General features: G+C 37.0%; 1 protein-coding gene across 1 annotated transcript; it reads left to right on the forward strand.

The window, feature by feature from the left end:
• Positions 1 to 7,140: 7,140 nt before the first annotated feature.
• On the forward strand, positions 7,141 to 25,144 carry LIPI (lipase I). Its single transcript, XM_063150538.1, has 10 exons — positions 7,141 to 7,369; positions 10,710 to 11,086; positions 12,987 to 13,095; positions 14,007 to 14,108; positions 15,120 to 15,209; positions 16,701 to 16,868; positions 18,288 to 18,380; positions 19,807 to 19,918; positions 20,265 to 20,438; positions 23,970 to 25,144. Exons 1-10 carry the CDS (start codon positions 7,321 to 7,323, stop codon positions 24,055 to 24,057), a joined length of 1,362 nt encoding a protein of 453 aa, XP_063006608.1. The 5' UTR covers positions 7,141 to 7,320; the 3' UTR covers positions 24,058 to 25,144.
• The last annotated feature ends 2,408 nt before the right edge of the window (positions 25,145 to 27,552 follow it).

A 27,552-nucleotide genomic window follows, 5' to 3' on the forward strand; every position in this document is an offset into this window, starting at 1 on the left:
TTATTTCAAGTGTCACCCTCCTTGCATAACTGGGGGTTAATGTTGCAAAGTTAAAATTGAGGTTTTTTGCTTAAGCAAATAGAACAAAAGAATAAGCTCTCTGTACCTTGGTGGGTTTCGAATTTGTTGGGTTTTTTTGGTTGATTGTTTTTTGTTGTTTTTTTCTTCTTGTTTTATTTTTTAAATTTAAATAAATGAGCACTTTTCTACCCAAATCTAATGAGGTGCTGCATGAGTTGCAACACCACACCCCCCCTTCTTTACACTTGAGCTGAAAATAGTCTTGGCTTCTCATACAGCACAGGCCATCAGAATTTATACCACTGTGACCAGTTGGTCACCTCAAAAAAACTTGCACTACCAGATAGTTCTACTAAGAATGACAGGAGATGTGTCATTTCTATCCTGATACCTTCTGAAGTAAATTTTCTGGAAGGATCACATAGTACTGGAAAATAACAGCATTAGCACTTGCTTGATAATGTACCTGAGATTTTCACCACCTTCTGAAATCTCATGGAGGAGCTTCTTTGGCAGTGACTGGACAAAATCCTTTAAGTCACATAATTCCAGCACCTCCCACAGTTCAAGATCAGAGTGTTTTCCTACTGGATCCAGATTTGAAATCTCAGAAAACAAGATTGGGTTCCAAATAGCAGCAGAATGTGAATGCACAGTTCCAACATGATCCTAAAATGGGCTGTCCTAAATCCTTACATTAATAGAAGGAATTGAGACAAATAATCTTGGGAATGGAAATTTTAACAGTTTGAAGCTGGTGAATGGAGGACAAAAATTGTGTGCAGACTCTGTGAGCTCAGTTCTTCATTAAGGTGCATCATAAAGGGCAAGAGATTTCTTGTGCATTCTCTGTGCTCTGGTTTTGTGGCTGACTAAAGGCCTGCTGCAGCACATGAATTATTATTAAGGTTTGTGAAGCACTCAAGACTATATTCATGAGCAGTGTTTAGAAAAATTAGAAGGCTATGACTCTAAGTTAAACGTCCTTTATTTCCTATAGGAAAGATGACATGTTCAGCAACAAGAACACCTGCAGGGATTTATAGACTGAATTGATGCTCCCAGAGATGGTGAACTGACACCTTGACCAAATGCAGTCACAGTGGCTGTGACCCAACAGGCATAAGAGGCCAACAACAGTCACTAGCAAGTTACATCCAGACAGAACAGTGACAATTGTGGGGGAGCTCAGTGACCAAACAGCACAGTTGAAGGGGTAGCAGAGCTTGTGCCTGTTCCTCATTTAAACTTCATGTTACTTGCACTAGGACAACATTAAAGTAATTTTCTAATCTGTACTTTAATGTGATTCTTAAAAGCTGTGTGTATGAGGTGTATTTGGCTGATCTGAAGAAGTTACATACACACTGTCAGCTTTGCTATTTGCCATGCCCTTGTTTCTGTCCCAGATTTTTACCTTCCTCCACTCTCCTGACCTGTGCAGGTCAACACTCCAGACTGCACCTACTCCTCACAAGCTTCAATCTCCCTTTTTTTCACCTTTCAGTTCTATTCTGAGCCCAGCCTGAAAGTTCACTGCACTGTTGAGTTCCTCTTAGTTCAGTTGTCTGGATGTGGACCCAATATATTCCATCCACAGCAAATCAGACTCTCAACTGCAGTTGAGAAAATACTTTGTAATTACATACCTAAAATTCCAGTAAAAACCTTTTGTAAGGTATTACTTTAAACTCAGTAAAGAGATGTAAGAAACCAAAAACTGCAACTGCAAAGGAAGACATTTTTATAAAAACAAATGTCCAACTTTTTCTATCAGTGATACTTATGTCAGCAGCAGCATCTTCCTCTCTGTTGCTATTGTGTATGTTCCACTGATCAGAGGAGGAGCTGCAAGCAAGAAACACTTTAAAATCTTCTTATAAAAAAAACATGCATATATTGCTAAGCAAAAAAGAACACTATAAAATCAGGCAAATTTCTCCTGCTTAACATACTTTGGTTCCCACAGTGAAGCAGCCCATGAACTGAACCCCTTGCACGAGGCACATTCACTGGATTTCTTTTGTAGAGAGGGAATCCAGAAGATGGGCTCCAGGCACATATTCCAGCCAGCTGCTAATGGGCATTTAGGCTTAACCCACAGCACAGCAGGGTGGCACAGCCTTCAGCACTTCGGGCTGCTCTGGCATCACAGTTGAACAGTGGCTCGGGGCTTTTGAATACCTACTTTTTAATATCTACTTATTGTGTTTCAGCAGCCTTTTCTGTTGCAGACTCCTGCCCAGTTGACCTTCTCCTTTGAAGAACTCACTACATTGGAAAAAAAACAGAAAAATATTTTCAACAATATACCATGAGTAGAAACATACAGCACAGGAAGCCAAAAGTGAAAACATTGGGGTTTTTTGTGGATTTTTTTTTTGTTTTTTTTCAGTTTATAGTTACGATTCTGTAGCAAAATTTAGAATGCTCTAAATTTTCTAGCAATTCTTTCACTCATTTCCGGGAATAGAAGAAGGAATATATTGAGAAGCTGCTATGAAAATTAAAAATACTAAGCAAACACAGTATAAAAATTTTGTAACCTTCCACTGGGTTTGTCTCCTCACTTGTGTGCTCTGAAGACTTGAACAAGCTCAGAAAAATTGCCTCTCCTGAAATGAGTTCTTGGTAGGTTCCTATTTGACTTATTCCTCCCTCTTTCATCACTATTTTTATATCAGTGTGAGGGAGGAGGGTGAGGTTATGGGTCACCAATATACAAGTCTGAAACACAATGTTTTCTATATTCATTTAATATAAACATATACTAAAAGCAGCCATTCCATTATGATAGCTGGAATGTTATAATGGAATTCTCCTGTGATTTTGCTCATGTATTTGTCTACCTTATTTTTATCATTCTTCTTATTATTGTTGTTATTTATTGCCTACTTTGCTACACCACTCTTTTAATTGCTAATTGTAATGTCAAACTATAAGCTTATAGCTATTTGTTATTATTTATATGTACCTGTTTGTTAATGTTTAATGTTTTTTCACCTGTTTCCTGCTCAGGAATGGCTTAGAGTAGGTTCTACAGAAAAGAATTAGATACTCCAGCTTTTAATACACTACATGAAGTTTGATAGTCTCAATATTAAAATCTGCTTACAAGTTTACCATTACTGGAATTCTTGCTTCTGCCAGACATTTATAAGCCATGGAGAAGACAAATTAAGAACAGGGAGAAGGGAAAGAGGAAAAAGACAATAGTGAAGTCACTAATGCTGACCCAATATTAGGTATTTCATGTTAATACATGTGCTTTGCAGGCAGCAGTGGGAATAATCTGTACTAACTCATACTGCTGAGATTTTGACAAGTCTTACCTTCCCACATGAATGGTTTTTAAATGGGAGAATGTATTCCTCCAGATTCCACCTTCCCATAGGAACTTCTTTGTTCAACAAGAACCCTTTCATTCTATAACCTGTACTGGGTGTACCCTGTACTGCTTTTTGTTTAACATGTTTACTCAGAATAATTGTCATCAGCCTGTAAGGTAAGAGATGAGCTTTTGTAGAATGACTGTACAAAGCAGTTTGTACAATTTGAAAGGAAGCCATTGAGGTTACCTTGATTTTTAGGAGATCAGAAGGCTTAGCTTCAATTAGCTTCTCAAAAAGATGCTTTCCAACATGTACATCTACAGCAGGAGAGGGTCATCCAGGAGATGCAAGTCAGCCTTGCTGTGCACAGCTCTAGCAAGGCTCACTCTCTGCAGTGATCACATGTGTGTTTTATGGCACTTAGTTCAGTGTTTTATGGCACTTGATTCAGTTTTTCTCTCCGGGGTTTCCCCTGCTGACAGGAGGAAAGGGTTGATGTTGGCAAGCCTTGCCCGGCACAGGAACAAGGCCCTGGGAAGAATTGTGTGTGCCACAGGGTATTTCCTGCTCCTCTGGGTGACACTGCAAGTGAACAGTGAATAACTACTGGGAAACCACATAATTATGTAAAAATTGGGCTAAGAAACTGCACTCCCCAAATGCTGCCCTCATCAGCATGGTAAGGCATTGTAATAATTACTGACAAAATACACATATGAAATATTGGATTTTGTTCACTTCTCAATAAAGATTACTGGAGTATGATTGCTGTCTTTAAAGATGGAGTAACACCTGCATTATAGCCCACAGCTGTCCTGGTTGCTGCAAACAGGTTTCAATCATGTCCACATATTCAGCATTCTAAGTATATTTTCAAAGTGTAATTTTACAAAGGAGCGCATTTTCACAAGTCATCCTGATGACAACAGTGTGAAAAATAATCATTAAAGAATTTATTTCCCAAGGCATAAATGGTGTGCATTGCCTCAGAGCCCATATTTTCTAAAGGAGGATTAGTCACCAACTTGTCAAGTCTATTTAGGAAGGGTTTATCAATTTACAGGAATTGCCAGCATCAGCGTAGAAGACAGTAAGTCTTACATTTCTTCCAACAAGTCAGAGTTTTTTTGTTTGCAATCTTTAGATAACTTATTTTCATAGTTAAACACAGGGCATTGCAAAAGCCTGGTGGGATTTTCTCTTGCCTGGAAGGGAGCAGTGCTCTTAAGCTTAGTGGTTAGAGAAGAATTTTTCTGTAGAAGAGGCTTGAGACGGAAGAGAAATGAGAGTTGTTCTGAGAATGAGATTTCCCAACACCACGGAATCCCAGGGGTTAGAGAGGGGATTAGAAGGGGAAATGGCATTTGTGTATGAACACAGATCAGCATATCAAGGCTTGCGTGAGAATCCCATTTTAATCTTGAGAAACCACACTGTAATGTTTTTAGATGCTATTTTATCCAAAACTTCTGGGTATAAATTCAATTGTAATAACGCCATTCTTTTATTGATAAGCCACAGCAATCTTGTACTGTATTAAAATTAAATTTTCATATCTTTCTTCAGCTTGAATACTTAGCCAGCAGTGCGTGGGATCCCCCTAAAATTATCAGGGTGGTGACTCTGGCAGTCCTGAGCACTTTGGGGGTCAAAGTCCTGAAGAGGCAGTGCCAGCATCCTCCTCTGGTTTGCATGAGGCACTGTTGAAGCAGATAACTCTGAATTTCAGTGTGAGGGAGAGCGCATCTTTGTGGGAAAAGATGCATAATGAGTGTGCATAACAACAATGCAGCAAAGTGAGACAGGAAATAGCTGAACTCTGGAGTTTGTGAGAGTGTACCTGGAACTCAGTCTCACCAGGAAGGATTTACCTGGCAGGGAGCTGTCAGTAGAACCTACAGTGTAACCAGTAAGAGGAGTTGGGATTTCTGAATTTCTCAGAAGCACAAGTGCCACTGTTGTTGAGCACAGTTCCCTTGTCACAGGACAGAGACATGAGTTCACCCCAGTTCAACATCCTGATGAATACCACAAAACTTTCTGGGCATTGATTTGGTAAGGGAGTCCTTTCCCATGTTTCAGAGACCTTTGAAACCATTTCATGGGGGGGTTATATCAACATTACGGTGAGCTGGGCTTATTTCAGTTTTCAGTTCAAAAGAAACTTAAAATGTCCTTTCTTTTCCTTGTTTCTGTGTAAAAGAATAAATGCTAGTGGTTTATTCACAGCTAGTGGCATTAGGTACATATTGCAGTACATATGTAAGATTTTCTTCTAAGATCAGGTGGTTGGCTCTTGTATAAACCCGAGAAATGCTTTACTGGGACTGTTGGCAATTTGGTTTTAGTGGTGTTGATCTCTCTATGCTTTAACTTGTATATGAATGAGTACTGTATACAGAGTGCATCCTGAGGCTCCCTGAAGGTTTCTTGGGGCACTAAGCTTTTGTTGTAACAATAATCTAGATTAAAAAGTTGTGAGAGGAAAGAGCCAGAGTGACACCCTGCCATTACTTGTTCTAAGGAATATGTGATGTCAGCAAAGCTGTGCTTTTATAGCAGTGGTTGGGCAAAGTGTCAAAGATTTGAGATGACAGGGAAGTGCAAAGGAATTCAGGAGCTGCCATAGTGAACTTTACTCCAAACGAAGTGACATATTTGAGAAATGGGAGCAAAAAATTAATTAAAGGTCATTTGTTGAGCTGAGTTGATTTTCATAACAGCAGACATGCTGCATCTTTTGCTCCTTGTGACTTCATTCAAAGTGAAAAAGACAGCTTTGGTGGCACCTCCTAAAGGCTGTCTGCTGCAAAATCTTGTGCAGCACAGCTTTGAGGAGCTGCTCAGATCCATAAAGCTGAAGACAATGATCACTCAAAATTAAATAATGAAACACATTAACACACACTCACACACAGTTAACTGTAGTGGAAAGAAACAAAGGAAACTAGACCTATGCTTGGAAGCACTGTAAAGGATACTCCATGCAAAAAGACATTCCTAAGGTGCATTTGCATCCTATTTGAATGGTTATGGGATGGTTTTCTTTCTCCTGCACTGGAAATAATTGGGCCAGAGATGTAGGCAAGCTGAGCATCCACAAGTCACACATGAATAATGCGAGGCTTATCTGCCTCTGCCTCACTTCAAACTTTAAAAATCTGTAGTCTGCACTCCTGTATTTACCCAGTGAGGTGATGTGTAAATAAATGAGCTTAAAAAAAAATATTTCTTGATTTGTTTTGCAGCTGGGATACAGAGGGAATGAGGTTAATAAACACACAGTAAATCAATATCTGGGTGAGGTATGTGAGACTCTAAGCTCCACCTCTCTGCCAGAGAAGCTTTTGCATTGCAAAATTCAGATTAGAGAATGAATCCTGGGAAAAGCTCAGATGATAGTTTTATGGAAAAGTGGTCTCTGGATACACAGTTCTCAGAACTATTTTCAATTTCTTACAGGGAGATCCTACCATCAGCAGAATGACCTTTTGTTCTAAGCTCCTTTTGCCCATCCATCTCGGTGCTCCTGCTTGCAGTTCGGTTAACTGAACTGCAGTTCAGTTAAAACCCCCCTCACTATGGATCTTTAATGGCACTTAAACCCCCCTCACTGTGGCTCTTCCGTGGCCTGCATTAGTTACCCCACTTCCCAAACTCCACACCTGCAGGAGCTGCCAGCAACACATGACATCACTTGCTTACGTGTAAGTCTGCTGATAGACAGAGAGGGAAATAGATTAAAAATCAGTCCCAACCCTCACAGCCCAGTAACCACCACCCTATCCACTGAAGTCACTCAATAGGAGGAGTCACAAGTGCAGAAGCTTGGCTACAGCTTTATTTTCTGCTTCCTACTCACTCACTTCTTTGGTGTCCCTCAGTTGTGTTAGACATCTGGCATAAGGAAACACTCAATTTGCCATTTGTTTTGGGATATTACACATCACTTTTGCTCCACTTCCACATGCTGAAATTGTGTTTCTTCCTCTGTTTGATATACTGGGTGAGATCAGGTAAGAACCATTAGCTTGCTTGTAATGTGGAATCTTTGCTTTAATCAAACATTAAAAAAAATGAATATTCCTTCATTTAAATTGGCCAAAAGATTAAGCTAAAATCTTATGAATTATACCTAAGGGAGCAGATGATTAGTAAAAAGGATTCAATAACTTTGAAACTGAGACATAAGTTTTTGTTTTAAAGTAAATAGAACCAAGCCTGGTACTTTATCTGTGGCTGTACTTTGCCCACAGACCTACCAGGTATGTGCACTTTGTACAAAGCAGACGTAATCATTAAATAGTCTTAATATACTCATGTGGGTTTATTGGTTGTTGCTGATGTGATAGGTGCTTAGATTTTCAAGTTATGTGTTACATTTTTAAATTGTTACAAAAAGGACTGTGCACTTAAGATTTTCCCCTTTTTCAACCACACAAGATAATTAAAATGCTTACAAATGTGCTCAAGAGTGTTACAATTATACATTAACTTGCTTAAAATGCATACCTAACAGCCCAATGCCTAGGTGTGTGTTTTGATTGCAGAGAAAAGAGTGAGTACACCAACAAGAGAGCACAAAGGGCAGCTGGGTATTGCTTCCAGTGTTCAAGGAGAAACAGGAGATTGAAAAAATTCCCCCTATGACTCCTCGCTAAACAATTTGAAGTATTAAATCTATAAAGCCTATTTGCATTACTTATCTAATTCCACAGTAAAAACATCATCATTTCCCTTTTATTCTCTATTTACTTTTGAAAGAATAACTTCTGTCATTTCACAGCCAAGAGTAAACAAGTTGCTTCTCTTTGACATTTGCCAGCTAGTAAATAAGTTTGGCAGTTAAAATAATTTCCTTATGATAAATTTCTCATTCCCATGGAACAGACTCTGTCTGGTTCATCTCACTGTCATTCCACTGATTTTAGAAGAATTATTTCTACCAATCAAATGATTTAAAAAATTCAAAATATTTAAAGGGATACAGAGCGATATCTTAGCATGAATCTTTTATATTTTAGATATGAAGGAGTGAATTTTAATGATCAGTGACTAAACTTGGATTTAAAGACCAGATCAGGCAAAATGAGAGTTTCATGCTGTACCATTGAAACTATAATCAAGTGGCTGGTTTTTATTTTCACTTTGTAGGTGAAGTTAGTGTAATGTAATTTATATTCTAGTTTTATCATAATATACAAATATATGAAAACCAGAAATCAAATGTGACACATATTGTTAACATCTCAGGATCATGTCACATGCATGACATTTTACCAGGTTCTTGATTATTATTTTTATAAAATTCAAGTCCACTTCAGCTGAACAGTTTTCAGTTTCAGAACTTCTTGGTAAGTCCAAGTGCTGAAATGAGTTGTCTTCCTGTATCACTTCTTAGTTAATAACCTGTCTAGGAATCTCAGTTAAAGTTATTTATATTATTATGGGTTTAAATGAGGAAAACAATGGTATTTATTTTTCAATATAATTCTGTCTTTTTCTCCATGTAATAATTGTAGTTACTGTCTTAACATGATGATAAGCATGAAAGTTTTATCTGATTGGTTTGCAGCAGGGAGTTTCAGCTAATTTTTAACACTGTGTAACTTCAATCCTGCTCTTGTTCGGACTATATCCATTACTTTTTGTGATGTCCAGCCCAGAGCTGACCAATCTAGGCCTTGTAGATGATACATGGTTTGGAAGTAGAGGTGACTGGGCTAGTTCCCTAAATTAGTGAATCGGTGTCTTTAGTGCCTTTACTGAACCTTTACTGCACCTTGAATGCCATAAATCACATTGTTCAGCTTTGCTTAGCCTGACCTGTAGTATTGAACACATATTTCAGATACCTTGTAAGCCACCCACGCTTGCCTTTGGCAGATTTAAGAGAGAATGCAGCCTTGCTGTTCATCTCAGATGTGGTGGATTTGGTTCTGCCTGTGAACTGTCCTCTGGGGAAAAGAGAAGGGCTGGGACTGCTTCTCTTATGCCTCAAAAAATCTGAGAAATTCAGGTTATTTTTTTTAATATTATTTTTACGGAATTAACAAGACACAATTTCTTTTCTCACTTTTGCTTTCTTGAAAGTGACTTGTTTTGCAGAGATTTTAATGATGGAAGAGTTGAAAAGGTGCCATCAAGTAATAGAGAGACAAATGTATTGTGTAAAGTAATGTAACCCACTGGAAGTCCAGAGATGGGCCAAGAACCTTGGCCAAAAACCAACTAACAGCACAGCAAAGGTGAAGAGGCCATTGCAGGAGAGCTGACAGGTGTTGGTGTTCTGCCCAGAATCCTGGAGTGGTTTATCCACACAATGTGAACTCAGCAGCCAAAAGAGATCTTTAAAGTGTGAACTTTGGATGTTGATAACCAGACAGGGGAGAAATTTAGGGTTTTTAGACTCTTTTGAAAATCTCCATCCTCTTCTTGAGCAGCTTAATCTGGTACACCCTAACTATCCAAGTACAGACAGAAATGCTAAATCCTTCTGTTTGTCATGTGCCATTGTGTACACTGACCTTAATTCTTATTTTTTCAAACTCAGAGCAAGATTTTTTGTTTTTTTCTGCTTTTGTTTCTTGGTAACGGTGCCATTATGGTGTTTCAAAGCTAGGAAAGAGTTCTGGATCATTCCTATTTTGTCAGGCAGATATTTCTTATTGCTAGATCAAATAAACAAGGTCTAAGGATTGGCAGCACAGCCACTCTGGCCCAAAGAGGAAGAAACAACCACAACAGCCTTCCTGTTTATCCAGCACGCACTTCTTGTAAAAAAATTCTGAGAACCTGCCTTTGATGGTGAAGTAAAAGATCTTATCAACACTGGCTACTAATTAGTACTTAGAAGGAGAAAATACAGAAACACTGTTCAGGAAAAATTGGGATAATTTCACATTTGAAGAGTTCAGAGGAGCCTTAGAGATATATATATATATATAGTAGTGGTATATATATATATATATATATATATATATATATATATATATATATATAAATATAATAGTGGTATATATATATATATATAATATATATATATATATACATATACATATATATAATAGTGGTATATATATATACAAACACACACACACACACACACACACACACACATATATATATATATAAATATATATATAATAGTGGTATCTGCAGAGTCGTTAGTTAAAGTGTGGTACCTTGTTCAGTGGACGTTTTGATGTTTTGACACCTCTTTCCAAAGGTCAAGAGTAAAGAAAATGGAAGTTCTCCACTTTCAGCAGAAAAAGATATGGAAAGAAAAGTGAAGAAGTGGTATTTCAGGTAGCCCAACTTATCAAATGACTGTCTTAACATTTTCATCTTTTTCAGATGAGGAAGAAAAATGTCCCGAATTTACAGACCTTAACCTAGGCCATGCTATTTCTGGAACAGAGCTCCATGTTCAGCTACTCCTGTACACAAGGAAAAATCGAGATTGTGCTGAGAGACTGATTGAACACAATGTTACTGCATCTGAGTACCTGAATACAACCAAGAAAATTGTCTTTGTTATTCATGGCTACAGGCCAACAGGATCTCCTCCAGCATGGCTGGGTGACATGAAGAGGCTTTTACTGTCTTCAGAGGATATTAATCTCATTATAGTTGATTGGAATCGTGGTGCTACCACTGTGATTTACAGAACTGCTGTGGAAAACTGCAGAAAAGTTGCAGAAATACTGAAGAATTATATTGACCAGATGCTGGTAAGGCAGAGCATTGAATCTGTTCTGAATGAGTGTGAAGAGCATGGTTTGAGTGGGAATGGATTCTTAAAATGCATCTACAGAGAAGTCCAGTGAACAATATCAAATCACATTTCTTTATAGAGGTATTACTAACTTTACTTGCAGTTATTATTGCGTATATTTAACTTCATCTGAGTTCTTAATTCCCTTTCACTGAAATGTGCCTGAAAGTCCATCTGATTTCTTGAACCAGCTGGAGGTCTTAGGTCTTCTGGAAAGAGTGAATTCAGCAGTGGGAAAGTGGAGGGAGAGATGTTAAAATAGTATGTGGCATAAACATGTTGCAAAGGCTTTGCACTACTATTTTTACTGTTAATTTACTGTAAATAAAGGTTTTAAATGAGAAATAAGCCACTGACAATGATTAATATAACTATTAATTCAAAGATGATATAAACTTCTTGCTGAAACCATAGTTGATGCCAATGGTCTTAACTGGATGTTAGATTTATTGATTGATCAAATGGACAAAACGTGATGATGTTATTTACACCGTTGTCTGATTTGTCACTTGAATTTTCATCTTTTCTCACCATTTATTTCTCAGCCATTCTCAGAAATTCTGAATGCTGTGTTGTAGGGGGATAGAATATAAGAAAGTAGAGATAGTGTAGAGAGTAACCTTACCCCTAAGGAGTTGCAGCTGGGCCAATTATCAAAGATGAGGAACAGGCCTGACTTTAACAGGCCACAGCTGTGAGCAATGAGAAGCAGAGTGCTGTAAAAGAGTGGGGTGGCTGGGTGAGGAGGGAACTGAGCTTTATGGCTGCTTTGTGAAGAAGAAAGAGTCAGTGCTCTGAGGAGGTGCCCATGAGAAACACCAAGAAGGTATGGAGCTTTTGTGATAAGGAGACAACAGCAGGGAACCCCTGCAATAAGATGGCAACACTGTGTAGTAACAAAATATTCCTGTGGAATTTCAGAAAAACATCCAGCATTTTGAGAAAGGCTTTCTCTCCTTTCATCTCAGCCTATCAGCATCTGTCCTCTGGGACAAGATACAGTGATAGCAGTTTGCAAATGTGCCAGTAGATTTATTGTTATGGAATAAAAAAAAAATTAAATAGGACTATGAGAAGATTAATTAAGCAAGTTGCTGTTTACAGATCTGCCTGGCAAACAGTGGCAGTGTGTGTGAGTCCTGATAGTGATGGGACAGGAGTGTCTGTAGTGTCCACAGCTATCACTTTCACACTTACCAGCTGCTCTGGGGCCCTTCTAATTCATTTTAAGACATACTAATATTTCAGATCTTGTGGGTCACCCCATCATTTTGCAGGGATTGCAACTAGGTCAACTGATGCTGTTTTAGAGTTCTTCTGTAGGTTTTCATTTGGGTTTTTTGAATACTGCCTGCTTGGTAGAATAAGCATTTTAAGGTGTGCATTTGGCACCATTATTCAACAGCTGTGTGACAAAAGTACTGGTTAATGGTATTATGTTTTTATTGTATTTTATTGGAAGGATAAAGCCGGGCAACATGTTTTTTTCCTCCTTCATTGTTTTGGTTCAACTTTCTTTTATCTGATAAATGTCTTCCTCTTCCCTTACCTGCTTCCCTTCTAACTAATGTGGCATTTCAGGAGAAATGTGACTCAAGCTTCCTTTTTACATTTTTCTAGGTAAAGAATTTCATAATTTCTACACTTGAAAATAATTTCTACACTTTTACAATTTCTACACTAATATAGAGTTGTAAACTGAAAGGAATTTTGTAATATTCTTTTTTTTTTTTTAGAGCCAGAAAATTAGAAATATAATTTAAAGTACTGACCAAAAATGAGAACTAAATCAGCCTAGTGCTTTCTGTTCCATTAATTCTGTGTGTGACTGGCTTTGGTGTTTTTCCCCCTAATAGGTGGGTGGAGCTTCTCTTGACTCCCTGTATTTAATTGGAGTGAGTCTTGGTGCTCATATAGCTGGATTTGTTGGCCAGAAGTATAAAGGCAAACTTGGCAGAATTACAGGTAAGGCTTTTAATCCCAGTGCACACATTCTGTTGTACCTTGTATTGTTGTCAGAGCTCTGAGACATCGACAAACGAGAACTGAATATTTAATGACATACATGAGGAAAAATACAGCCCTGATAGAAGTTCAGGAAATGGGGCAAGTCTGCCTTCAGGACATAAATTACAGATTAAATTTTTATATATATATATATATATATATATGTGTGTATATATATATATATGTGTATATATATATATATGTATATGTATAATATATATATTATATAAATATATTATATGTTTTAAAAATATTAAAATATATATAATATAACTTAGATAATATATTATATATGTTTATTTATAATTTTTATGCATTTATTTATGATAAATTTATATGTACATTTATTTATATAATACATTTATATAAAATATGTATTATATATATTTCTATATTATATTTATATATAATACTGGTTGCCTCTAGTCTCTCAAATGAAAATTGAGTGCTTCATCCAGGTGACACTTAGGTTAAATGATGTCCTACCTGAGTGTCTGACTAGTTGTGTTCTGGAGGTGAAAGCAGTTATATTGGCCATTTTGGTTTTATAAAATGTATAATAGGTATGGTGTTTTCTGGGGAAAAGGACAAAAAATTTTCCTGACTTGATCCCCAATGCTGTTTGTTTATATTCACCTGAATAAATGGGAGATGAGCACATCTAGTTATGGAAAGAGAGAAATTCAACATATGGGTTGATCAGTCTTGTGGCAGGAATATTTTTTTTTCTTAAGTTAAAGAGAAAAATCATGCTTTTTAAAAATTTTTAAAGCAAGAAAATGAAGAGTTACTGCTGATTAAGGCTCAGGTCTTTTATATATCTGCAGAAGGAGCCCAGGGTTCCTGATGCAAATGTTGTTTTTATTCAGGTCTGGATCCAGCAGGCCCTTCATTCACTGGAGAACCGCCAGACCACAGGCTGGATCCTACTGATGCACAGTTTGTGGATGTGATCCATTCAGATATTGATGGTAACAACAGCTTTGACTCCTCTTTCAGCTTGAGGAAAGGCAGGAAAGCAAAAGGGGAGGAAGGGATTAACTGTTTCAGTAACATCCAAATGGTGCTGCAGGAGAATATTTTCTGTTAACGTGAAGGTTCTTTTGCTGTGCAAGTGTGTATGAACACAGAGGCTGTAAGCACATGGTTATCACTGAATTAATCCCTTCTGAGACAGTCAGGCTCTGCTCTATCAACTCAGTACATCACAGAGCCACTGCTTAAAATACTAAATCATGTTACTGTAAGGTTAAAAAGAGGAGCATTGTAAAGCCTGCTTCAGCTGTGCTTTAATCTCTGGTTTCATTTTTTCCTCAAAACCATAAGTAAACCTTTAGTACCACAATTGTCCCATTATTTGTGTAGTTTCATATCAGTTTCTTAAATATTAAAATTTAAGCATTTTCCTATATCCATATCTGTAAAATGCCAATTTTTGTAATGCTCCCATTTTGTGAATAATGTGTGGTAAAAAGGAAGGTAGGTCAGGTTGAATTAACTCTTACTCGTGGAATTTTGCTTACTTTTACCGGACAGATAGAAGTTTTCTTACTTTGATTTACTGCTAATTTTAGTGTAGTTCAGAATCTAATGTCTTCCAAAAAATGGAAAAGTTTACTCTAATGAAAATTGCACTGGGAAAGAATTTTGGTTGGAGAGGATATGAATATCATAAATTTGTTTATGCAAATAATATCTCAATTACAGCTGTTTCTGCTTTTTCTCTTTGGCAGCAGTAGGAATCCTACACAATTTTGTATACATTTGTGTACAGCATTTTACAAATATATAATTTTCTTAAAAAGAAAAAATCCTTGACTTTTACGTCATAGCATGACCTTGATTTACAGTACAGAAAGAATGGTATAATTGCAAAAATTTTCTTTAAGACCTCCATGATTTTAGGAGTGAATGTGATGATAAATAATTGCCTTCATAATTCTGTTTATGGGATTTTTTCATTCATGATGTTTTTATTTTAGTACTAGGTTTCAAGAAGCCTTTAGGAACCATTGACTTCTATCCAAATGGAGGAATGGATCAGCCTGGTTGTCCAAAAACATTTTTCAGTGGTAAATAAAAATCCGTTTCATTTAATGAGAAGAAAAGTTTGAGATCAAATCAAAAAAGGTTAAATTGAATTGAATTTACACTGCACTTTGTGAGTAATACAGGAGCTGAGACTGCATGCTTTCTTTTCTGTCTCTATGCAGAAAAAGAAAAATAATCAAGATATTTGAAAATAATCTTGCTGTAACATAATTGTCTCATCATATAATTAATATTGGCATTATGAGATTGTTATTGTATTATATATAAAACCTGAATATACTGATGATTATTTTTCCCTGGTTATATGGGTCCAGGCATGGGGGAAGGTGTTTGTGTCCCAGTGGTTTGGGCAAGATCCCTTGCCTGTGACATGGAAGGCAAGGCTTCGACATCCCCACTGCATTTTGGGTTCCTCCTGGCTGGCAATGATGATCTAGGTTTTGGTGTTGGATATGTCTTTCAGGCTCTAGAATGAAAACAGTTTTATGACATTAACTTTTGATGCAGACTTTTCCTTATTTCAAGTTCCATGAGTGTTAGGTTGTTGGCAATTATTTTTGTGTACTCTTTTGGATATGTTTGTTTCTGTCAATGCTTCCCACTACTAAATTGCTTTCAGTGTGACCAGTTAGAGCTGCTGCAAAGGCATAAGGCTCCCACTTGTGTGTTTGTGAGTATGGGAGAATCCCTTAAGCCAGGACAATCATCATCTCCACAATTCCCAAAGCTTGCTTTGTCTGGAAAGGAAGGAATTTATTTCCCCAGAAAAGTAGAGAAGAATCTCTGAAGTGTTCCTCATGGTAATTTTCTTTGGCCAAGTTGTCACTGAGAGAGTGGTAAAGCACTGGCACAGGTTTCATGGAGAAGCTGTGGATGTACCACAGGATGAAGCCTGGAAATGTTCATGGCCAGCTTGGATGGGTGTTGAGATGAAGGGAGAACGACCATCCTTTAATGCATCTAACTCGGGTTTATTGATCGATCAGTCACTTTAAATAACAGTGTTAACGAACTTCATGCATATTCCAAAATCCAAGTTCAGGATAGGCTAACAGAGAAAACTCTAACCACTCCTTTTGTTTTACAATACCGATAATTGTTTACACAAAACAAAACCAGTGTTCCCACTGTGATATGAAAGGTTCCCAAAATTTCCACATCTGTTCCCAGGGTGCCATCTTTTCCCAGAGTGATGCCTGAGAGAGTCTAATTGTTTATAGAAATCAGGCTGGGAACTGCTTTTGGAACTGCTTTGCAACTACCTTTTACTTTTCTCTCAATTGTATGCCTTCATGGCCTTTTTCTTTAAGCCATGCTTGAACTAATCCACAGATGGGGCTCTGAGCAACCTGGTGTAGTGGAATGTGTCCCTGCCTAAGGCAGTGGAGTTGGAGCAAGATGATATTTAAGGTCCATTCCAACCCAAACCATTCTATGATTCTACTTATACACAATCCTTTTTTAATTAATAAAAATTAATTGTTCTTTTTATATTTTTTCCTTCCTTGAAGGATTGCAATATTTTAAATGTGACCATCAGAGATCTGTCTTCCTCTTCTTAGCATCTTTGAAAAACTGGTGTGACATGATAACATATCCTTGTGAGTCTTACTTTGATTACAAGAGAGGAAAATGTATGGATTGTGATGCTTTCCAGCCCATGTCCTGCCCAGTAATGGGTAAGTGTTACCACATCTGTTCTGGGCTGGGTGAGATTTCCTGGGAAGTTAAAGTAGTTAAATAATTTAAGTTTCAAGTATTTAAATAAGGTATTTTAAATTTAAGTTCATGGGTTTGTCTGCTTTATAGTTATCTCTGTTAGGCACAGGTGCTGAATTTTCCTACTCTTTGGTCTTTATGCTTTCCAGTCTGGAATGGATTCAGTGTTTCCCCTTTCTAGAGAAAAACGGCTTGTGCTTAGTTCATCACTTCAGGCTTTAAGAGTGTAGTGTGATCCCTAGAGGACGTGTGGTTTTTATTTAAGAGTAATAATGTTTAAAGCAATTTCTGGAGGTGGTTTTTTTTTTTTTCTCTTCCTTTGGAATAAATCTTTTATTTGGAGGGGATTTTAATTGTTTTGGGGGTTTGTTGCTTTTACAGAGGATTTGGGTGCAGCTTGAAAAGAATGGCAACAGTGTGAGCATTTCCTAGTTGGCAGGGTTTTCTTAAGAATGACATTTAAAATATACATAATTAGAAGTTAAATTTAATTTTTTATCTTGTTGGGTATTTTTTTCCACCTTTATGCTGGGATGTGTATGTTACATTAGTTGGATCAGGCTAGAAGAAAAAGCATAGATAGATCTGTATTTTATTTCCTAAAAAACCAACCATAATGAGCCTTTATAGCAGGACAGAAAGACTCCAGGACTTCCCCAGCAGGGTTGTTAGCCAAGCCTGATGCACTTGGACAGAATGCCCAAGGTAGAGGTGGAGAAAACTGAGTGGGCAAGCAGCGTCCTTGTACTGCAATCCTTCCTGCTCTGCAGTGGCAGCTCTGCAGTCTGGAATTAACCTTTCTTGTCCAGAATAGGTAGAGAAATTAACAGGGAGAGAACAGGATCATCCATTCCAGAAACAAGGATTGTTATCAAACCCCAAAAACAATAATCATGGAATTGTGTAAATGTCTTTGTGTTAAATCCATGAGCTTAGGGTGTTTGCAGAGTATCTTATATTTTATTAAACAATAGCTACAAATAGGCTAAAGAATTAAAAGATATTTAATGATTCAAATGAAGGAAAGGAAAGGTATTCTATAAGTTCTCTGCAAATATTTTACATTTTTAGGATTGTTCTTATTACCTCTGTAGGATTTTTTCAGCACTACTTTTTGGAGTTAGTACCCAGACTAAAGAGGTTATTATTACATTATGACAATTTTAGTGATACTAATATATTAGAGGAATTAAATACTTGGATACTACAATCTGTTTTACTCAGAGGGTTCCTTTTTTTCTAGTCAGTTTTCTTTCTCTGAGGCTATTAGAGAAAATTAAAGCCAAATTTGTCATGGTGTGAGATACTTTTGTGCAAACATTTGTGTATCATGATTTTGCTAAATGTCTGAAATGAAATATTTCAACTTTGGATTTCAGGTTATCATGCTGATAGATGGAAAAAGCTGTTGATACCATATAGTTCACCAACAAAAGCTTACTTTGATACCTCAGGCAAAGACCCATTCTGCAGTGAGTAACTAAATACATACATAAAAATTTATGACTCATTTTTTAGCTGGTCTGGAGTGGAAACATGTTAAAAGTAGAAGTTAGTGTTAGCCACTGTGTGAAATGATGTAAAAAACCACTAACTAAGGGTCAGTTCACTGACTAGAGGAAGAAGAAAAAGTAATACTGTGTGAACAGGGAAAGAAATGTACCTGTAAAAGTAATGGGATGGAGTGCCAAGAGGAGGAAGGAAGCCAGAAAATGAGAATCAAGTGGGAAGGGAAAAGCTGGATTGATGCAACCAGCTTGGATGGGATCAATGCTCCCATTTCCAGGGAGCAGGAAAGGGAAGCGAGACTGCCCTGGGTGGGGGACAGCAAGAGAAACCTCTATGTTCTACCCCAGGAGATCACCCTACAGTCAAATAAAGCTTCTCCATTCCTCCCCAGGAGTAAAACAGGCAAGGGAAACCTCAGCTGGCTGCTTCAGAGTTATGTTCCGTGTCAATGAACTCTCATGGCATGGGCTTCAGCTGCAACAGTTTAGATACCTACCTACCCTTGTAGGACCATGCTGGGCTCTCATCCAATTTCTCTTGGCATTAAAAGGCTCTATCACGCTGAAAAAGAGCCACATAATTACATAATTCTAATTAGCTGTGTTTAAGGTTTTATCATTTAGGGTATGGGGACAGGCTTGCTGGGAATTAATGTGAAATTAGGTTTTCCCATTAGTTCTGTCCATCCTCTTGGCAAGTTTTGTGACCAGGATCAGATGGTCCTAGTCATGTTTGCTGACATCCTTGTATCCTCCAAAGGGTTGAGGAGAGGTGAATGAAGTGATGGATTTTACATAATTGTTTTTAGGTAAAATTTATGTAAAATAACTCTTCTTCCAAGTGTTTTTGAGCTCAACCCAAACCTGTTACTACTGTTCTCCCCTGCCCCTCATTGGTGGTGGTAAAAGGGAGAAAAGAGGAAGAGAAATATTATCAAAGATAGGAGGAGGCACATGGAACAGAGTAAGAAATATTGTAATGACAGTGAGTGTAAATTTAAAGGAAAATATGCAAGATAATGAAGAAGAAAAATATGCGAAGTCAGGAAGCAAAGCAAACCAGTCTGAAAAAGAGTGTATTCATTAATTAAAGCCTTAGTTATTAGATATTGTAAACTTGAACAAGACAGGACCTCATGAGTCCTGGTCTTTTAGTAGAGAATGATAATAATGATAATTTTTTTGGCCACATGCCATGTCAGGGTTTGTGAGGGCACCAGGCAGGTCAGCAGCAGGTCAGCTTTTCATTCTCCTTTGAACAGGGAGGGTGCAAGTAAAGAGTCACTATTCCTACCACCTGCCAGTAAATACATTTAACAGGGTGGGGATATCAACTGTTTGCTGTTGAGATCATTATTTGATTCTCATGATTTCCTATTTCCTCCTGCAGTGTATAACTATGTATTGGAAATTATTACCTGGAATAAAAGCACTAGGAGCGGTTTCATTAAAGTTAAAATAATGGATAATGTTGGAAACACAATAGAGTCACAGATGAGTAGGTATGTTGTTCTTTGTCTTTAAATCTTTTTTTAAAAATCACTTTATAGGACTAATTTTCTGAGTTTTCTAAACCTTTTAACTTGTTAGCTTGCAAGTTGAAAAAGTATCTTGAGTTTGTTAAGACTTGGCCAAGGCCCCATTCCCTGGATTTGGCTTAGTATCAGGGGCAATGCCCTCACACTGAAATGATCCTTGCTTGGTGCTGGTTTGAATCCTATTCTAGCTGGGCTTGTTCTGAATGCTCAAATTTGATACATCCCACAAGATTTCCCAGTTAAATAATAATACTTAGCAGTAATGAATATTACTCAGCTAACAAAAGCCTGACTAAATATTTTTCTTTAGCGAAGCTTCAACTTTTCAGCAATATAAAAGCGTCAAAATACTGACTGGATTTCCCCGAGACATTGAAAAAATTGTAAAAATGTCCTTGACCTTTACTACGAAGGCTTTAATAGGCCCAAGAAGAAAGCTTAAGGTTCTTCAGATGAAGCTGAAATCTGTCAATAATCCCACAAGGTGAGTGTTTGTCATGTATCACAGCTGGGTATCAACTAAGGTGCTCAGGATGTCTTCTCAGTAACCCTGCATTTATTCTTTTTAATTGCATATTCCCAAGTGTATGAATATTCTTCTCATCATCCTGATGATCAGATTTGTCACATGGAAGAGCTGCTGTGTGCATTAACATTTAGTGCACAGCAGTTTGTACACAGAGGTGTCACATGTGCTGTGTCACAGCTGTGCTTTCATGGACCAGCCTGACTTGCATGGTCAAGCATCCTCATGAGATAAAATTAATCAAGCACTTTTCTGATTTTCTCATGTGTCTGTACACAGCTTTTCACACTCAGGGGTGAAATGGAGCACTTCAGCAGCATGTGTGACTGGAATAGATTTTTTGCCTTACTGATGATGGCAAAAAGTTCTGAGATCAGAGCACAGTCCGTGTCTGCTTACAGCTAAAATGATTATTTGTAATTGAGTTTAATTACTAAGCTTTTATTAATTCTGGTTTAAAATATTTCAGCATTGTTACCATATATTCATTTTTAAATCTCCAATTTTACTCATACAGTAACTCTAGCAGTTAAATTTTGTGTTTACATCTTGTGAAAAGTGCATATTACATGGACTAGGTAAGAAACATCCAGGAGTAGCTGGAGTACTTCATTTGAGTGTTAATTTGTTGCTTATTAATGGCAGATTCAAGAAAGTCAGAATATAAAATAAAATTTAAAATAAAAACCTAAAAATGCATATTAAAAAAGTAATAGTAAATGAGTCATGAATGAAAATAATATTACAATATTTATTAAGTCTTAAGTCAGTATATTTTATTAACTTGAGATGCAACATTTGAGGATTTCTTATACAGTACATGATAATAGCCTAGTAAGAATTGGTTATGATACTTTGCAAAAGTTATGAAACCTTCTTAAATTAATCTACTATTTTAGATTTACTGAGGAAGAGAAAGAGATGGATGGGAGAAACTTAGGAAGAAACAAAACACTCAGTAATTGAAATAGTCCCCTAGAATGTACATACATTTGACTTTATTAACTTATTGAAAGCCATAAGTCTCAAGCTCTCAGGTGAAAATGGCATGATTGTATTTCAAAGCATTTGGTGATGAGAGAGGGTGAAAAGTTCTAAATCATATTCCAATTTTTTTCTCAGCCCAGCGGTGATAAATCAGAAGGTACATTTTGTGTGAGCCTGTCAGATCTTGGGGCTTTCTCAGATAATGATTTAGCAAGCAACAAAAAAGATTTTCAATGAACAACCCTTATAGGGTTTGAGTTTTCATTCCTGTTAGTCTGACTCTTGTTAGTTTAAAAGTAAGATGCACTTGATGTGTTTTAAAATAAGATCCACTAAAGTCCTTCATGTGGAACCTCATCAGATTGCAGCTGTGGAGGCATGTCAGATACTTTTAGAGAACAGTGAAAAATACTGCATTGAATCAGCATGTGAAGGTAATTTAAATGCAGGTGTTAAAGCACTATTGGTATAATTACCTAATTGCTCTTTGTAATTATATCAACCTATATTTACCTTATTTACATATAATTACAACAATTACTTGAATACAGGATGATCAGCTAGAAGCTATGTTAAAACTATTTGAATTTTTCACAATAAAGTAGTAGATAATCCCTGCATCTGTCCCCTGGTTTTTAAAGACAATAGGAGTCTGTCTGCCCAGCTCTGGGTTAATGGCAAACTCTGGGAGTTTGGGGAATATCACAGACAATTGTCTGCTGGGCTGATCCACTATTCACAGAGATGGTGTGTGAATATGGGAGTGTGAAAGATACACAAAATTTTCATACTCTTCTTCTGACCCTTGAGATAAATAATTTCTGCTCACCCATGAAACCGGAGAGCTTTGCTAACTTGTGCATGTCCAGGTGTCAGTTATCCCCAAAATCTTATGAACCTGTCAGTGAATTCAGATGCAATTAAAGAGGAAGGCGAATGACTCAAAGATGTTTAGCCAGACACCTCAGGGTTTTTTGACCAAAACAAGAGCAGAGATAATGTAAAGAAGACCTTGCAAATAGCTCTTCTGAGCAAGTGTGGCATGCCCATGATTTTTAGTAGACAGCAGAGAAGCTGTTTGGGTTGGGGAATTAAGGAAGCCTCACCTGACAAAAACATTTTTTGTGTTTTGCTCCTTGTTGGTGAATCTGCTCCCTGCTCAGGGCTGCTCTCCTGTGAGGCATTCCTGTAATCAGTAATCACAAGCTGAGATGGATTGCACTTCAAATGATATAAAATGTGCTGGAAAACATCAACTTTTATTTCTAATATTCATCATTATTTTTTGGCTAGGTATTTTGGCCCCTGTAGTTAGATATAAATAATACTACAAAAATACCCTAATAATGAAACATTTAATTTAAATCAAAACAAATTGTTGATGGACTGGATGAAATTCTATGCTTTGCATTGTACAGAACACCAGGATTAATCTTGATATTTTTATTCATAAAATTACTGTCATAACTTTGTGGAGACCTTAAAAGGAGTGATATTTTTAAGTAGAAATGACATTCCTTTTGCATACAGACAGATGGAGCCTTAACTGGTAGGAAATCTTATGAGAATGGGCAACAGAGGAAATGCCCGGTGTGCTGTTCTCTCCTTTTGCTGTTCCACTGTATTCTACTTCCCAGGCCAAGGTGAATTGTGTGGTATAGCCACATCTATGAGTTCAGAGAAGTAGAGAAGATAATTTTAAATAAAATTAGTCTTATGGCTTGTGTGCTATGGAGGTTCCATCTGAGAGTGTCTCTCATTTTCCTGTTCATTTCCTGTCATTTTCCTCTCTCCATACATTACAATAGTGCATGAAGAGCAGGACTGTGAGCTGCCTCTGCCCTAAAAGGCAGAGCACTTATGTTGACCTCAAAATGCATGTTTTTCATGTATATGTGGCTCCCTTTGTGACCTCTTTGTGTGTTCATGTGGTATTAGTCAGCTGTGAGTTTTCTAGGTGTTGAGAAGACAAATTGCTCTCTTGCATTAAAATTTCTTACACATGCTGTCGTTGCAATTGAAATAGAAAATATTTCTTACACATGCTGTCGTTGCAATTGAAATAGAAAATATTATGATGTGGTACTTTACTTTCCTATGTAAAATAAAAGCAGAAATTTCCCTATCTAGGGAACTCAATAAATTATTCAGGCCCTGTGTTAACAGGAATTGTGCAGATTTTGGGTCATGCTGCTAAAGAGTTGATTTGAATGCAGATTAATAGCTGTAATGGATGAAATGCTGCATCTTTGTACTTCAGACCAGTGTGATACACTTGTTTGCATCATCCAGCTGATGTTTGGTTGCTTTTCAGTCCATCAAAGCTACTCTAGGAATGCATGAAATAAGGTATAAACCTAGACAATGAGACACTTCTTGTCCTGAGTACTGTCTCTGAGAGAGCTGGTAAATACTGAAGGTTTAATAATTCAAATACTGGAATATTTTTCTGTTAAATTTAACTTCTTCTGTTGTGAATTTTTTCTTTCTCTGCTTTTGTAGGCCTCAGCTATGCAGATATGATTTAATACTGGTGGAGAACACTGAAGTGATCTTCAAACCTATTCCTTGCCCTAAGAAGGGTACATGAAAAGAGAGCTCCTACTAACCTAATTTCTCTCAGGGCAGTGACATTTTGATGCTTCCTCAGGATAAAGACTGCAATGGGAAAGGAAATGAGATAAGCTAGATTTATTTTTTCAAGAGTCTACCTGATAATATGCATTACTTGCTCTGGGTGCCTTAGGCTGAAATTAATTGAAAAGTTCAGACTTGTATGTGCCTGGAAAATTATTTGAGTAAAGTAAATGTATCATGGTGGAGAACATGCAGTGGTGTGTTCATTACTCTTTGTTAGCAATGAAGCAACTGCTGAATTAAATATGAATTATCTGCATAATCCTGGCATGTTATTTGTCATATATATATTTAAATATTTATTATTGTAATGGCTTTTACACGGAAACATAACTATCAGTCTACTAAATGAATTTAATATACTGTCCATGTGATCTGCGGATCTAATACACAACAGTTTTGCTGTGCTGTGTTCATTGGAGAAATTGATTCATATTTTCTCTTTATGTAACCTCTCAGTATGAGGAGTGGAACAATAATATTTATGAGTACATTTGTAAATTTTCTGGTTTAAGTCTGTTGTCTTTATCATAGATGGATGCTATTGCAGGCATTCAGAATTTTTTTTTTATAACTGCTATGGACAGAGTAGTGTAGCTGAAACAACAAAGTAATCTAATGTCTATTCTGAGGAGAATAACTTAGAAGTGAAATAAATGTATTTTCATGTTGCTTCTGTTTGGGCCTCTTGGAAGTAGAGCTGCTGTTCACACTGAGACTGATGAAAGTTTTCCACCTATTGGGATGTGAGCAGGAATAAATGGTACAAAAAGATAAAATGTTTTTCTGAATTGGAGGAGGTATTCTTGTCCCACACTGCCTTTTCTGATGGAGCTGATTGGGGAAGAGATGGGAGAGATGTATTTATCTTCTGTAAGGCTGTTTTATGTGTTTGATGCTGCTTTCTCATGCAAATGCTTCCTATGTACACTATCCATTTCCTTCCTCTCTCACGTCCCCCTCTGTTCCTACACTTGACTGCAATGCTTGGTTGAACCTATTAACCAATTCCATCTGAATGTCAGTGGAATGGGTTGTCCAAAACCTGTGAATTTTATCTTTTGTTGTGAGTCAAAAGCTGGGTAATTAAGGAACATGGAATAAAGTGAAGTAAGGCAGGTAGGCAGGAATGTTTTCTCTGCTGGAGGCAGCTCCAGCGTGCAGGTCAGTCCATGCAAAGCTCTGAACCAGACACTGCACAGGCTTTTACTTGTCTGGATAAACCAAAAATACACAGACTTGTTGACAGACATGCTTATGGACTTTACAAGAAAAAATTAATTATTGAGAAATAGTAATTATATTACCATAGGCAATTACCATAGTTCTAGTCAAGTTCTCAGCTTTAGCGTTTTTCTACATAGTTCTTTGTTCCTTTCCTTTGAGGCAGTCATTCGGAGATAGACGTTTTTGTCTGCTTATATCCTTGTGTATGAAGAAGTGGATTTTTGAAATTTCTCTCCTGTTCTTTGAAACTGCTGTTACTCTCCTCATTTCATTCTGCAGGTATTTGTCCAGACTTTCAGCTACCTAGTCTGACCTTAACAGGTCTGAGTCTCCTTTTCTACCTCACCTTGCCTCCAAATGCCTGCTACTTATATCCCTTTAAACAAGCACAGAGCCATGAGATTAGATTTCAAATGTCTGGAACTAGAATCTTTCAATGTGTGATATAAATATTATAGGCATTGAATAATATGAAATATTATAAGTATTATATATATAAAATTATGTTAAATTATATATATTATATAAATTATATTATATATATTTACATAGGTATTATATAAATATAAAATAATATAAATATTATAGGCATAGAAATATATCAGACTGAGACACCTTCCTAAATTTTTTGTTTTCTGTTGACACAGGAAGGCATACAGACATGACTAAGTGTTGCTCAGTGCTGTGATAAGGGAATGATATTTTCACATGTCCCTATAAAATATGTGGGACAGGAATAGTGATTTTTGCCTTGATTTTCATAAGCTTTGGATAAAAAGGAAAGAAGCAGCAGGATTGGTAACTCTGGAGGTTCCAATAAACAGCATGAGACAAAGAAACTCTTTTCCCAATTTCCAGTTTTAGCTGGTGTTTCCTTGTTTAAATTGTTCTAAGCCTTCTGATGTTTATGTTCTTGTAAAAAATTCTTACTTTATGTAAATAGCTTATTGTTTTGCATTCTTTTATAAAAGAAAAAATTGATACTGTTTTTTTGTCCCGTGTCATTGGGGAAGTGACACTGTCATCCTCCAATCCACTGTCACTTTTAAAAATCTGTACATGTTAAGTCAAAAATTAAACACCCTGTTTTTACCATAAAAAATCTTGTATTTGTGTTGTTTTATTTCATGTCCTAAAGCAACAAGCTGGTTAATTCTGTGTTGTAGGAGGGACTGTTCCAGCGCAGAATTGCACTTCTCAAGTGGCTGAGCACTTGTGTCTCCCAGCCCCAGCAAAATGGGCTGTAATTGTCTGGGAAAGCTTTCTGTGGCTCGCTGCCACATGCTACTTTGTACTAATTGTGTCAGCTCTCAGACTCAGCAGATGATGCAGAAAATGAAAATCTTGCAGGGAGTTCCCTGTTCTGAAGCAAGTGCTGGTGGCTCAGTGCAGCCAGCTTCTGCATCAGAGCTGGAGGGAGGCTGGACTCATTGCGCTTCATTTGTGTGTTTGTGTTCAGAGTGCAAAATACCCACTGACATTGTTCCTTTTAATGCTACAAGGTGTCATTGGGGAAATTCAGAAAGGGCTGAACACACCAAATCAGCTTAGAGAAAATCCTAAGTGGTGAATTAGGTAATTTCAGACCAGTTTGATTTAGAAATAAATGTTTGCCTTATACAACTGCCCTAAATGCCAGTTTTCTCCAGGTTCAGTATTTGGCAATAAACCCTGTTTGGTTGCCATTGTGCTCTGATTTTCCCACATGTAAAATGGAAACGCTTAACAATTTGTGATGATAAATTTGTAAACTTTTTTAAAAAAAAGTGCTTGTATCTAGTTTGTTAAACAGTAAGGCAGAATCTCTATACATGGGAAGGAAGATAGATCCCATGAGTAAATATAGGCTCTGTAATTAACCACTGCATTGTAGTGATGCCAAAGGAATCTCATTAGTGTGTACTTGCAGTAATGAGGTCTGTCAGTTTCATCAGATGCAACAAGCTTAGGAAATTTAATGCAGTATTTATATGTAGTGTCTAGACATAAAGAGATTAAATTGTTAAGTGGCCAGTTTAAAAAATTGCTACAAACTTCTTTTTCCTGTGTGTGTATAGGACCTGTTTAGTATTTGATAAATTCGTTTTTTCTTTTAACTGTACTGTTTAGAATGGCATGACAGGAAGGATAAGTCAAGAAACTCTTTAAGTGCTAGGAGTCAGTGGAGCAAGCAGGATGTTACTTGGATGAAAGGCAATAAAACAGGAGAAGTTTGCTGCAT

This window comes from Melospiza melodia, chromosome 2, assembly GCF_035770615.1.
Source record: "Melospiza melodia melodia isolate bMelMel2 chromosome 2, bMelMel2.pri, whole genome shotgun sequence".
Taxonomy (NCBI): Eukaryota; Metazoa; Chordata; class Aves; order Passeriformes; family Passerellidae; genus Melospiza; species Melospiza melodia.